The sequence below is a fragment of the Gouania willdenowi genome, chromosome 9, assembly GCF_900634775.1.
Source record: "Gouania willdenowi chromosome 9, fGouWil2.1, whole genome shotgun sequence".
Lineage (NCBI taxonomy): Eukaryota > Metazoa > Chordata > Actinopteri > Blenniiformes > Gobiesocidae > Gouania > Gouania willdenowi.
This window is the reverse complement of record NC_041052.1, coordinates 22,086,043-22,100,455: the sequence shown is the minus strand read 5'-3', so window position 1 is coordinate 22,100,455 and position 14,413 is coordinate 22,086,043. Positions and strand designations below refer to the sequence as shown.

The 14,413-nt window shown below is 40.5% G+C and overlaps 1 protein-coding gene across 1 annotated transcript; it reads left to right on the top strand.

Moving 5' to 3' along the window:
- Positions 1 to 3,102: 3,102 nt before the first annotated feature.
- On the top strand, positions 3,103 to 13,796 carry LOC114469493 (proline-rich protein 2-like). Its single transcript, XM_028457038.1, has 4 exons — positions 3,103 to 3,114; positions 4,598 to 5,002; positions 11,746 to 11,946; positions 13,557 to 13,796. Exons 1-4 carry the CDS (start codon positions 3,103 to 3,105, stop codon positions 13,794 to 13,796), a joined length of 858 nt encoding a protein of 285 aa, XP_028312839.1.
- Positions 13,797 to 14,413: the final 617 nt, after the last annotated feature.

Sequence of the window (14,413 nt, the reverse complement as noted above, 5' to 3'; positions counted from 1 at the left end):
GATGTAATCAGACATAGTTTTTATTGTCTGACCTACATGTTCACAAACTCACTGACTCTCTATTAACTGATGTTACCTTCTGGATCCAATAGGTGGCACTGTTCTCCCATGAATGTGCAAACATCACATTGCCGTTATAAAGGAAAATAACAAATAGGATTACAATAATTGCTAATAACATTAGCCTTACACACAACTGTTGAATGAGTGGCCTTACATGCTGAACAAAGTTATTCTTTGCAAAGCTTAATCACAAACTATATTCTCTATAAATTCTATTACAATTGAACAAAAACAATCTGTCTTAAACATATTTTCAAACAGTTACAAGGCACTACGTGTGTGACCTCACTCTCAGTTATATGAAATGCAAAAATAAACCTCTGACACGAGAATGTATTACAAATCCAGTCCACATTTCACAACATTTTTTTTTTGTATAGTATAATCCTTAAGGTAGGTGGAGGGATGTCTGATGCCTCTTGAGGGCTATGTTGGCATTGGTGTGATAGGTGGGACATCTCCAGTCACACAGTTGTCATTGGTAAGATCTGGCTGGCTGGTGGTTTGGAAGTTATCTTCTTGAAGAATGAGGAGCTCCTTACAATACAGTGTCCATTTCTTGCTCCTGTGACCATGGAACCTTTTACCTTGGTCACAACGTATGGCGTGATGTTGTATGGAGCAATAAGTTTATTTTGCTTGGGCTGACAATGAAGTCCTGCTTCACCTGGAGTGAATGTGTGTGTCCTGGAATGACGATGAGAGTCTGCATGTTGTTTCATTATTTTTTTAGCCTTACTGTCTTTCGCTCTCACTTCTGAGTCTGAGCTGTTGCTTGGAGAATGAGCGAGGAAGGGGAGCTTTGTGTACATTTTGCATTGAAACAGCAGCTCTTTAGCTGAGTTTTCCCATTGTGCTGTGCGGTGTAGACCGATACTCACGCAGAAGGATGTTCAGTTGTTGTTTCCAAAGGATGCCACGGTTTCTGTAATGTGAAGAGCTTTGACCAGGGTGCGCCAGAATCTTTCTGCCATGGTATTAGCTTGGAGCTATAACATAATCTGCAAACTTGGAGAACTGATCACTGTTGAATGGAGGACTATTATCAGTACAAATAACAAGCATTGAGAAAATATTGTCTATTATTGGAATGACAGTGTTGGCTGAAGTTGACTTTACAACTTCCACAGCTGGATAGTGTGTGTGATTGTCTATGATGATAAATAAATACTTCCCAGTTGGAAGTGGTCAATAAAAATCTGCACCAACATTAAGCCAGGGGGATACTGGTAGAAATTACATTTTCAGCGGCTCAGTGTGTACAACAGGTGTATTAGCTTGACAAGCAAGACAAATGCGTACTGCAGCTTCTGCTTTGCGATCAATGTCTGGAAACAATACCTTGTTTTGTAGAAGAGCTTTAGTCTTGACAATTTCCTCATGTCTTTCATGGGCTATCTGTAGCTTCCTATCCTGCAGAACAGTTGGGATCACTGTCCTGGTTCCTCTCAGTATGACATCTGAGTATTGTAATATTGTTAATTCCGTGTCTGCGTGGCATGACTGCTCAGCTTTGTGCCATGTGTCGTGTCGTGTCGAACATGAACACTAACCTCTTGCAGGACAGTGTTTTTGAGAGTCTCTTCTTTTATCTCAGAAAGTGTCATGGCCTTAGGTGTTGCATGACTTGCCATGAAGTTCACATATTCCTTTGCTGTGCATGTACTGTCCGCAGTCGGCCTTGGCAGGGGGTAACGAGACATGTCGTCAGCAGGATTTTCAGCTCCCCTTCTGTTTTCAATATGTGCCTTTCGGTTTTGAACGGCACCGCTTTGCAAAATGATTTTACTTGCCACAGACTACAGTTTTTAATTATAGCGAGAAATTCATTATTATGGGGATAATTACGACCACAGTTTGTGCAGCGAGTAATGGCATGACATTTTTCTGACCTTTTGCTGTTGTCTGGGTTCTCCCTTGCACATATTTGGCCTGTAGCAGTGACAGTTGCTGTTGTGCCTCCCTCCTTTTCTGCCTGCATACTTATCATTTGCTGCTGCTAACGTGTCATAGATGTCATGCACGCGCTTCCCTGCTATGTGTAATAGCAGTGTGCGCTTTCAGCCTAGCATCTCCAGTTATATTAGTTGCAGTGGTGTAATTCTCAAACCTTTGCATATATTTATTCCAGAACCAGGGTCAGTTTCTATTTGAAAAGGTGGAAGGGCAGCATTGTTTCCCATCATTTTTGCACAGGTGTGTAGCTCTTTATCAAGCTTAGCTTGTTAGCTATGCTATTCCTGTCCATCTGTCCTCTTCATTACTCCTGAATTCCTCAATCTTGCTAGAGTTTTAATCCTTGTTGCCACTGTAATGTGCATTATTTGTTATAGACCAGGTTCACAACAACGTGCTTTTCAGTCATGGGTTTACGTCTGACATACATGTTCACAAACTCACTGACTCTCTGTTAGCTGATGTTACCAATAGGTGGCACTGTTCTACCATGAATATGCAAACATTATAATGCATTCAACTTAACTGTCTACTTTTTATGTTCATGCATAAAGAAGATTAACCCCCCAATATTTATTTTCCAAGTGGAGAGATTATGCTCTTGAGGTAAAACATTTATTTAAATATAATAGATTAGTCCTTTACTACTTTGTCATTTATAGATGTGAAAAGCTACTTATACATCTAAGTGAACCTAGTCACATGTTTGCAAAGTAATACATAAAATACCTTTTCATGGCCTGAGTGGATGGGGCAAATCTCACCCAATAGCATTTAGCTCAGTTCAGATATTTGTACCTGTTGTCCTACACCTTAAAGCTGCAGTATGTACAGTTCGTTTTTCTTTTTTTGCTTCATTTGGTCAAAAATCCATAAAAACCTTTGAGCACATTGTCATTCAATGTCTTCTGAGAGGACCCTGGACCTCTGCTCCTTCTCTTGGCTCTGTATTAAAGCTTTAGATATCCAGGAGCATGACGCTACTTTTTTGCCAATCAGTGATCTTTTTTACAAACACGGTGCTCCATAAGCTGTTTTGGGGCATTAATATTGGCTGCCTGACTATGGTTGATGTGCGATTACATGGTAAAGCAAGTGAAAAAAGGAAGATTGACGAGGTGAAACAACGGTCTAAAGGCCAAACATACCGGGGCTGAACAAACTCCACAGAGAGTGATAACAGATGGAATAAATTGTGTGTAAACCTAAAAGAGAAACAAATGAATAAACTGTTGTTTTATTTTCTGTCACTCTAGATAACACAATATTTAACATACACAGTTATATCAAATATAAATATCTTTGCTCAGTTCATGGTTGAATGAACTTTGATCTATTGTGTTGGAGAATATAATGGCCTTTGCTTTATTTTCCCAGCTTCTCCCTGTACAGCCTGTATCAGACCAAATATACTAAATAATATTTAAAATGCAACAAGCGCTAATGTGCAACACGCATGCTTGGGGAGTAACGAATAACAAGTAATGGCATTATGTAGTCTGGATACAAAAGAATTGTAACTGCAATTCGTTACAGTATATTAAAAAACATGTAATCAGAATACATGTATTTTAACAGGGATTACTGAGATGGATTACATTTTAAAAGCAAGCACAATATGCCTCCATCCAGCAGACACACACAGTGCACACATTACGACACTTCACAACACTTCACCATAACAAATGAACACTTGAAACCAATGCGCTGCCTGCCTGGCTGTGTGTGTGTGCCTCCAGGCTAAGCCCCGCCCAACAAAATACATCAATGTTTACAAACAATCAAAATGTCTATATAAAGTAATTGGATTACAGTGTGTGTGGAGATAAAACCGAGTTGTAAAAAGTCAACTCTAGTCAATGAATAACTTTTACTTTTGCTTTACATTTACAGCCTCAGTTGTCTGTGTTTCACTTTGATGAACAGAGGAGTTTGTTATGAAAAAACATCTACAATCTAATGTGGCAAATAAACGGTGACACGTACGTCTGTTTTTATGGTGAAGATCAAACACAAAAGGGAGTAGCAGTAAAAATAGGCCTATACGTTTTTTTGTGCAACAGATCTGCTGAAGTTAATCTTACAGATGGGTTCAGCAAGATTTTAAAAAGTGATTTGCATGTTCTTCATGCGTGGGAATAGTTTAACGTATTGTTTAACTGCACTGTGCTCATGAGCTTTCTTGAGGTGAAACTGGGATCTGTTTTTACAGAAAGGTTTTTATGATTTTTTTAGGGGGTTTCTTTTTTCTTTGTCTGCACATACTGTCGAAGGTCAACACTACAAGAAGTGCAATCTTTTTAAGACAGCAATGCATGTTTTGTTATTGCAATGAAATAATTGAATTAATTTAATTTGAATTAATTGCATAATTGTGACCATCACCAGCCCTCCCTAAGGAAGGGTAAGAAACACTTTATTAAAGGGAGAGTATAACAGTGTTACACCGAGGTGAGGGAGAAGGGAACAGGAAAGAGGGAGTCAGTGTCGGAAATGCAAGGGGCGGGGAAGAGTTGACTGTTTTAAGGTGAGAGTGAAATGTGATGTTTTAGTTGTGCATATTGTGTTGCGTAATCAGTTCAGCCAGTCTGGTGACAAGACATCGTCCCCACACACTCACCGAGAAAGCCTCAAGGAGTCGAGGACCCAGCGCACACCGCCACCGACCCCAACCCCCAGGTCCTTCACCAACAATCACCCCCTCACACCCACACCTGCCCCAGCACCCAACCCACCCCCCCGAGGGGAAGGCCCAGAACGCCCCCTGCCTGAGACCCCAGTGGAGGAGCAAAGGCCCACGCACAGGAGACGGCCAGGACTGCGCCGAACAGGCAGGCAGCCAGTGGGCCCAGATTCAGCAGAGATCGGACTCCAGGCCAGAAGGAACCAGAACAAAAGTAGCACTGGCAGCAGCCCACCCAAGGACAACAGTGGTTGTCAAAGTCAGGACCCCCACAAGGGTCCCAGTCAGACTGTCATACCGGTATGCGGCGCACACAGCCCCGGGACGGCAGAGCCTTTTCTAAGCAGTCACACAACACTTCAATGGGACCATAGTCATCTGGGTTCAGTGATAGATATAGTTGTGTGTCGTCTGCATAGCTGATAAGCAACCTTGCAGTTCTGTAGAATTGGTCCTCAAGGAAGTATATAAAGGCTAAACAGAAGGGGTCAAAGAACAGAACCATGAGGAACCCCACATGACATTGTTAATCTGTCAGATTCAAAGTTTCCAATGCTTACAAAATAACTTTGCTCCATCAAGTAGGACTTAAACCACTGCAATACTTTTCCATTTAGTCCAACCCACGTTTGCAATCTTCACATCAAAATGTTAAGGTCTACAGTGTCAAATGCATCATGGACCAAATAGAATGAGAACAGACACTTCTCCTGATAAGAGCTGTTTCTGTGCTGTGATGAGAACAGAAGCCTGACTGAATTTTATCAAATATTATGTTGAAGGTTAAGAATTGACTCAGTTGGTTGAAGACCACTTTCTCAATTTACTTGGTCATGAAAGGAAGGTTGCTAATTGGTCTATAGTTAGCCAGTATAGAGGCATCTAATGTTATCTTTTTTTACTCTTTCTACACTTGTGAGGACCTAGGGTTCTGAAAAAATTTTAATGTCTGAATTCTAATAGTATTAAAACCTTAAGATCCCTGTCAAAGTGTAGGGAAGCTAAATCTAAAGATGATGTTATCAGGATATTTTATTTGTTGATGTGCACAATTTTTCTTTTGTGCTGATCTTATCTGTGACAGTTTTGGATACATGTAGATTAATCTGGGCATTTAAAGTGCAATTCTCAATGAAGCAGGGTTTTAATGACTTTATAGCTTCCATTTTAGTATATACGAGGAGATAAAACAGAGTTGTGAAAAGTCACCCCGAGTTAATGAATAACTTTTACTTTTGCTTTGCATTCACAGCCGCAGTGGTCTGTGTTTCATTTTGATCAACAGAAAGTTTATTATCAAAAAAACATTTCCAGTAATCCCAGGCTAGAATCAGTAGCTCTGATAACTTCACTCATGGAGGTTGAAGACCAGTATATTAATCACACAACACAAAACATGTGTATGCAAGTAAAATGTATTATTAAGTGTTTAGTGCAACAATGAGAGGTTATGTCCGTGAAACTATATTATATACATACACAAAAAGTTAGTCAATTTACAGTACATCAATAATTCATAGTTCATAATTCACAGTTCCAGGGCTCTCAAGTTTGGAACTCAGTTCAGAGTGAGACTTTGGCTGCAGCGGTGGTTCGGGTAAAATCTGATAAAAGACACATTCATTTGTACAAATAAAGTTATTTATTTTGCATTTACCATTTCTTAGTGCAGGGGGGCTTATTGTGTGTTTGTTTATGGTTATCACAAGACACTTCACAGAAAGCAGATAAAACACCTTACTGTTTTTATCTATTTACTTTGTGACTTTAATGTTTTAGACTAGAGGTAGGCAACAGCGAGGCCATAAAAATGTGTTTGTTTGATCAGAGGGCCACATGATCAACATTCATGTCAGCATTTAGAATAGTGACCAATCTGAGCATTAATACAGAAAACAACAAAACATTTTAAAAGCATTTTTGTGTGTTTTTCTGTCATTTTGTGTATGTTTGTTGTTGCCTTATTTGTTGTGAGGCATTTTATGCATTTCTGTTGTCCTTTTGTGTATTTTTCTTTTTTGCGGTCACAAAGCTGCCTTTGTTTTGATTGTGGCAGCTGTCTCTCCACTACGCGTGCCATTAAATGGTCGTGTTCCGAATGTAATAGTAGCCGTTTCTTATAGAGGGTGGGTGATGGAGAGATGGAGTAAATTTCATCTGTAATTTCCACCAGCCTAGCCCGTTCAGCTCTTCTCATTTGGGAAATATAAGATATTACTTGACCTCGAATAGTAGCTTTAAACGCTTCCCACAGAATGCTACTTTTGACACCAGGGGTATCGTTAAACTCTATATAGAAATGGATTTGAGTCACAACAAAATCTTTAAACTCATTATCCGACAGCAAATGCAAACTCAACCTCCATAGTGCACGTGTGGTGGGAGCGTGGTCAGAAATAGTTATTAGGTGATACTTGCATGCATTCACACAGTCTAGGAGATTGCAATCAAGTAAAAATATATCAATCCAGGAGAATGTATAGTGTGCATGGGAAAAAAAGAGAAAGCTCAACCTTGGGTGTTTTTAAACCTCCATGGATCTGAAATGCTCAACTGCAATGCGTAAGTTTCTTTTATGTTTGCTGATTTGAATATTGTGGTTTGTGCAGGGGAAGATCTGTCGCGAATCACATCTTGCACCAGGTTGAAATCCCCACCTATGATAATACGGTGACTCTCAGCGTTTGGGATTTTTGCAAAGAGCCTCGTAAAAAAATGGTCATTGTCCCAGGTGGGTGCATAAACTGAAAGTAAGACCACTGGTACATTCTGAAGCTGGCTTATACTGGAACTTTTTATGAATGATGATGGCTGCCCCTCAAACTTTATCTGCAATATTTGAATGGAATAAATGGCTCATCCACGCCCTCTTAAAATGTGGGGTGTCAGATGTTTTGAGATGTGTTTCTTGCAGAAACATCATGTCCCCTTTAGGATGCTGTAAATACAGTATGTCAAGACCTTATCAATTTTAATCGCGTTGTTCATACCCTTCAGTGACGTGCAGTCAGGGTAGGCAAGGTAGGCAGTGCCTACCCAAGGGTGAATTGATATTTTAATTATTTGTTTTAATTATAATATAATTATAAATGATTTATTTTTCCATTTCTGATAGCCTACAGTACCTATAAGTTTGAAAGTGTCAGCATTTTGTGCTTTTCATATCTCAAATGACTAAATATTTGTATTTCCTGGTATGGCAGAGACACTGCACAGTCTCACTCCGCTGTAAGGTAGGGGGCGGCCACGCCCTCTCCCAAAAGCATATTGCTGCTCTACCTCTGTTTCCATAGCATGTTTTTAAGTTTGCACATGCGCAGTCAGTTCCTCAAGATGAAAACCATTTACGTAAAAAGGCAGCTCTCTATGCTGCCTTTGGACGTACGTAACTGCACTATGCTAAATGCTATATGTAAGTTCACAGTGCATTAGTTAATTGATAAAGCGTGGCCTGCTACGTTCTCTAGCTAGTGGGCGGGATAACACTACAGGAAGGATGACAGCACTAGAGACGATAGAGAAACTTTCTTTTGAAGAAAAATGACAGCTTTTAAAAGATGGGAGACCAAGACCTGAGTTACCAGACCTTCAGCAAAGGTTAAGGTCAGAAAATGTTTCGTACTTTCCACAGTGAATGGTACAAAAGGAAGGATTAACATTGTGGATGCGCGTCACTGAGGCTGATCTGAGTTGTTGTTGTTTTTCTCCGCGTTTCTGTGTTTCCAACACAAACAACGGATGTGCTGCCATGTCAAGAGATATATCTTGTTGGGAGAGTATGGAAGCTATATTTATATATATATATATATATATATATCTTTAATGGTGTTTTACAATGTTGATTTTGTTAGATTAACACTTGCCAGCAGAAACATATGGAATTGTCATCGGTGTTGACATTGGTGGTCTCAATTTGCAACGCTCTGCCTTCCCAACCCTAGTGCTCACGGCACATCACTGATACCCATAGTATTCCAGGAAATTAGGCGCACTCCATTACCTGTCTTCACAGCATTAGCTATTAATAGGAACAATATTCACATGTTTGATTGGCATTGCACTGTATCTTGTATTCTGTACTGTGATTAAGAGAATGAGATAGTGGGGGAAAGAGAGAGAAGGAAAAAAGAGGGGGGAAGGGGGAGGTGGAAGAGAAACCAAAACAAAGATAAAACCATGACAATTTTTGTGACCATCTTGAGGGCTATACCCAAAATATAAAACATCATTTGAGCTCTCCAGCTCATTGGCCAGGTTTTGAAAACCTATTTTGTGGTGTTCCCCAAGGATCTATTTTGGGCCTCTGTTGTTCCTGTTGTGTCTGCTCCTTCTGGGGCATCTTATAAGAACTTTTAAAGATGTGTCTTATTATGGTTATGCAGATGGCATTCAGTTGTCTTTTAAACCACAAAATGTCTCCAAGCTGTTGCATGTTGTTCCGAGGTAAATAAATTTCTTGGTTTTCTTTCCTCTACTGTTAAACCTGCCCTGCGTAATCTGGGGGTCCATATTGGTCAGGCTCTGAGTCTAGACCAGCATGTAATTCACTGTTTACATGTCTTAGTGTCACTTCTGTGAACTGCCTACGAGTGGTCCAGAATGCTGCTGCCAAACTGTTGACTGGATTATCCAGACGGTCTCATATGACACCTATTCTTAAGTCTTTACACTGGCTCGCCATAAGTTTTTGTATTAACTACAAAGTTCTTATTATTGTGTTTCGAGCCTAGCATGGTCAAGCTCCAGTTTATGTCACTGAGCTGCTGAGGCCTTATACCAGCAGGTCGCTTGAGGTCCTCTGACCAGGGTCTGCTGGTTGTCCCTTGCACACGGTTAAAAACCAAAGGTGACTGTGCCTTTGAGGTTGTGGCCCCTAAAAACTGGAACAAATTACCTCCAGAATTGAGAGCCCTGACCTCTGTGGACGTTTTTAAAAAGCAGCTGGAGACCTATCTGTTCAGACTTGCCTTTGTCTAATCTGTCTGTAATTTGCATTGTGACTGTTTTTGTATTAACTCTGTTTTATTTCTCTGATTGTGAAGCACTTTGTGACGTTTCTGCTCTTGAAAGGTGCTATATAAATAAACTTCTACTTGCTTACTTACTTACTAAACTATCAGAAAAGACTGAGATCATCCAAGAATACAAGTACTTCTTTTACATTTAGGTCGCCCATACAGCTTTTCATCCATCTCTGAAATGTGCTTGGTGCTTTATTTATACCCTGCAGCATACAATTAGACTCCCAAAATCAGAAAGGTGTCAGAAAAGCAGTTTTAGGCTTATCATCATTCATTTTGATTTGATAATACCCAGATTTTAAATCGAAAGCAGAGAACCATTTTGAACCAATTAATGCGGAAAACGTTTTTTCAAGGTTGGGAAGCGCATTCGCATCCTTGATTGTTTGCTCATTCAACTTCCTGTAGTCTATGCATAAACCAAATCACTTTTCTTACGCACAACAATTGCTGACGAGAATAAAGATTTTGACTCTCTGATTATTCCAGCTGCCAGTACAGTAACTCATGAAGGTGTCATCTGACCGCTTCAATATCATTGGGATGTACTGTATTGGTCTGGCACAATGTTTGAAGGGACTTTCATCATAGAGTTTAATGTTGTGTCTTACTTTACACATATAGCCAAAATCAAGATCATGGAGGGCAAGACTTCAGGGAGATCACGGAGGCGATTACTTATGCACTCCTTCCATTCTGGTGAAAGGTTGGAGTCACCAAAGTTAAAATTTAAATCCACCTTGGGTTTTCTAGAAACAGTATCTTTCATACTGTGCTGGGAAATGATGATAGCTTGACAAGATGCAGACACATTGTAAACTCAAGACATTCTCATTCCTTTGAGTCTCACAAAGGTTTTGTGCTAATGTTCCAATGGCTGCATAACAAATCTAAAGGACGCATATAAAGGCTAAAGAGAAGGGGTCCAAGAACAGAACCCTGAGGAACCCCACAGGACATTGTTAATCTGTCAGATTCAAAGTTTCCAATGCTTACAAAATAACTTTGCTCCTCCAAGTAGGATATAAACCACTGCAATACTTTTCCATTTAGTCCAATCCACGTTTGCAATCTGCACAACAAATTGTTACGGTTGACTTTTTAGTATATGCGAGGAGATAAAATCGAGTTGTGAAAAGTCAATGAATAACATTTACAGTCTCAGTTGTCTATGTTTCACTTTGATGAACAGGAAGTGTATTATCAAGTAAACACTTTTAATCTAATGTGACTAATAAACAGTAACTTACAGATGGGTTTAGCAAGATTTTAAAAAGTGATTTGCATGTTTTTCGTGTGTAGGAATAGTTTAACGTATTGTTTAAATGCACTGTGCTCATGAGCTGTATGATTGTCTAATTCATATACATTTAAATTACCATCTATGTTTTTATGTTGATGCATCGAGAATAATTTCTCCCTGCATTTTTATTTTCCAAGTACAGAGATTATCCTCTTGAGGTGACACTGGGATCTGTTTTTACAGAAAGGTTTTCATGTTTGTTTGGGTGGGGGTTCTTTTTTCTTTGTCTGCACATACTGTCAAAGGTCAACACTACAAGAAGTGCAATCTTTTTAAGACAGGAATGCATGTTTTGTTATTGCAATTAAATAAAACAATTAATTTTATTGCATAATTGTGACCATCACCAGCCCTCCCTAAGGAAGGGTAAGAAACACTTTATTAAAGGGAGAGTATAACAGTGTTACACGAAGGTGACAGAGAAGGGAACAGGGAAGAGGGAGTCAGTGTAGAAAATGGATGGTGCAGGGAAGAGTTGACTGTTTTAAGGTGAGATGAAATGTGATGTTATAGTTGTGCATATTGTGCTTATTGTGTTGTGTAATCAGTTCAGCCAGTCTGGTGACAAGTGTGGAGCATTTAAAGCGGGTGACACAGAACCCAGCTTAAGTATAATGGTGCTGGCCGGAAACAGAGGGAAGGAGTGAGTGGTTATACCTAAAACTGGTATTTGGGATCAACGTGTCTAAGGTTAAGCCCAGTTTGAGTATGTCTCACAGCCCAAGGCATGCCAGCGCTTCCGTGGCCAATGTTTGTGTAAGAACCGCTTTTGCATACCCAGTCGCTTCCTCGGGCCCAAAGATGCAGCCATGCCAGCAGAAACAACGGGAGCCAAGGAGCCCCAGACAACCTCCCATGACCAAGCAACGCCTCAGACACCGTCCCCACACACTCGCCCGAGAAAGCCCCAAGGAGCCGAGGTGTGGCCATACCATCCTGTCATTGCCCAATCCCGTTAGCTCTCGGAAGCTAAGCAGGTCTGGGCCTTATTAGTAGGTGGATGGGAGACCACTGAGAAATCCAGGTGCCACAGTAGGGTGGCAGTCACCTCAGTGGTATCTGTCATTGTGTCTTTGGGCAAGGCACTTTACCCACATTGCCTAGTATGAATGTTGTGTATGAGTGAGTGTTGGTGGTGGTCGGAGGGGCCGATGGCAAGACTTCAGGGAGATCACGGAGGCGATTACTTATGTACTCCTTCCATTCTGGTGAAAGGTTGGAGTCACCAAAGTTAAAATTTAAATCCACCTTGGGTTTTCTAGAAACGGTATCTTTCATACTGTGCTGGGAAATGATGATAGCTTGACAAGATGCAGACACATTGTAAACTCAAGACATTCTCATTCCTTTGAGTCTCACAAAGGTTTTGTGCTAATGTTCCAATGGCTGCATAACAAATCTAAAGGACGCATATAAAGGCTAAAGAGAAGGGGTCCAAGAACAGAACCCTGAGGAACCCCACAGGACATTGTCAATCTGTCAGATTCAAAGTTTCCAATGCTTACAAAATAACTTTGCTCCTCCAAGTAGGATTTAAACCACTGCAATACTTTTCCATTTAGTCCAACCCACATTTGCAATCTGCACAACAAATTGTTACGGTTGACTTTTTAGTATATGCGAGGAGATAAAATCGAGTTGTGAAAAGTCAATGAATAACATTTACAGTCTCAGTTGTCTATGTTTCACTTTGATGAACAGGAAGTGTATTATCAAGTAAACACTTTTAATCTAATGTGACTAATAAACAGTAACTTACAGATGGGTTTAGCAAGATTTTAAAAAGTGATTTGCATGTTTTTCGTGTGTAGGAATAGTTTAACGTATTGTTTAAATGCACTGTGCTCATGAGCTGTATGATTGTCTAATTCATATACATTTAAATTACCATCTATGTTTTTATGTTGATGCATCGAGAATAATTTCTCCCTGCATTTTTATTTTCCAAGTACAGAGATTATCCTCTTGAGGTGACACTGGGATCTGTTTTTACAGAAAGGTTTTCATGTTTGTTTGGGTGGGGGTTCTTTTTTCTTTGTCTGCACATACTGTCAAAGGTCAACACTACAAGAAGTGCAATCTTTTTAAGACAGGAATGCATGTTTTGTTATTGCAATTAAATAAAACAATTAATTTTATTGCATAATTGTGACCATCACCAGCCCTCCCTAAGGAAGGGTAAGAAACACTTTATTAAAGGGAGAGTATAACAGTGTTACACGAAGGTGACAGAGAAGGGAACAGGGAAGAGGGAGTCAGTGTAGAAAATGGATGGTGCAGGGAAGAGTTGACTGTTTAAGGTGAGATGAAATGTGATGTTATAGTTGTGCATATTGTGCTTATTGTGTTGTGTAATCAGTTCAGCCAGTCTGGTGACAAGTGTGGAGCATTTAAAGCGGGTGACACAGAACCCAGCTTAAGTATAATGGTGCTGGCCGGAAACAGAGGGAAGGAGTGAGTGGTTATACCTAAAACTGGTATTTGGGATCAACGTGTCTAAGGTTAAGCCCAGTTTGAGTATGTCTCACAGCCCAAGGCATGCCAGCACTTCCGTGGCCAATGTTTGTGTAAGAACCGCTTTTGCATACCCAGTCGCTTCCTCGGGCCCAAAGATGCCGCCATGCCAGCAGAAACAATGGGAGCCAAGGAGCCCCAGACAACCTCCCATGACCAAGCAACGCCTCAGACACTGTCCCCACACACTCGCCCGAGAAAGCCCCAAGGAGCCGAGGTGTGGCCATACCATCCTGTCATTGCCCAATCCCGTTAGCTCTCGGAAGCTAAGCAGGTCTGGGCCTTATTAGTAGGTGGATGGGAGACCACTGAGAAATCCAGGTGCCACAGTAGGGTGTCAGTCACCTCAGTGGTATCTGTCATTGTGTCTTTGGGCAAGGCACTTTACCCACATTGCCTAGTATGAATGTTGTGTATGAGTGAGTGTTGGTGGTGGTCGGAGGGGCCGATGGCAAGACTTCAGGGAGATCACGGAGGCGATTACTTATGTACTCCTTCCATTCTGGTGAAAGGTTGGAGTCACCAAAGTTAAAATTTAAATCCACCTTGGGTTTTCTAGAAACGGTATCTTTCATACTGTGCTGGGAAATGATGATAGCTTGACAAGATGCAGACACATTGTAAACTCAAGACATTCTCATTCCTTTGAGTCTCACAAAGGTTTTGTGCTAATGTTCCAATGGCTGCATAACAAATCTAAAGGACGCATATAAAGGCTAAAGAGAAGGGGTCCAAGAACAGAACCCTGAGGAACCCCACAGGACATTGTCAATCTGTCAGATTCAAAGTTTCCAATGCTTACAAAATAACTTTGCTCCTCCAAGTAGGATTTAAACCACTGCAATACTTTTCCATTTAGTCCAACCCACATTT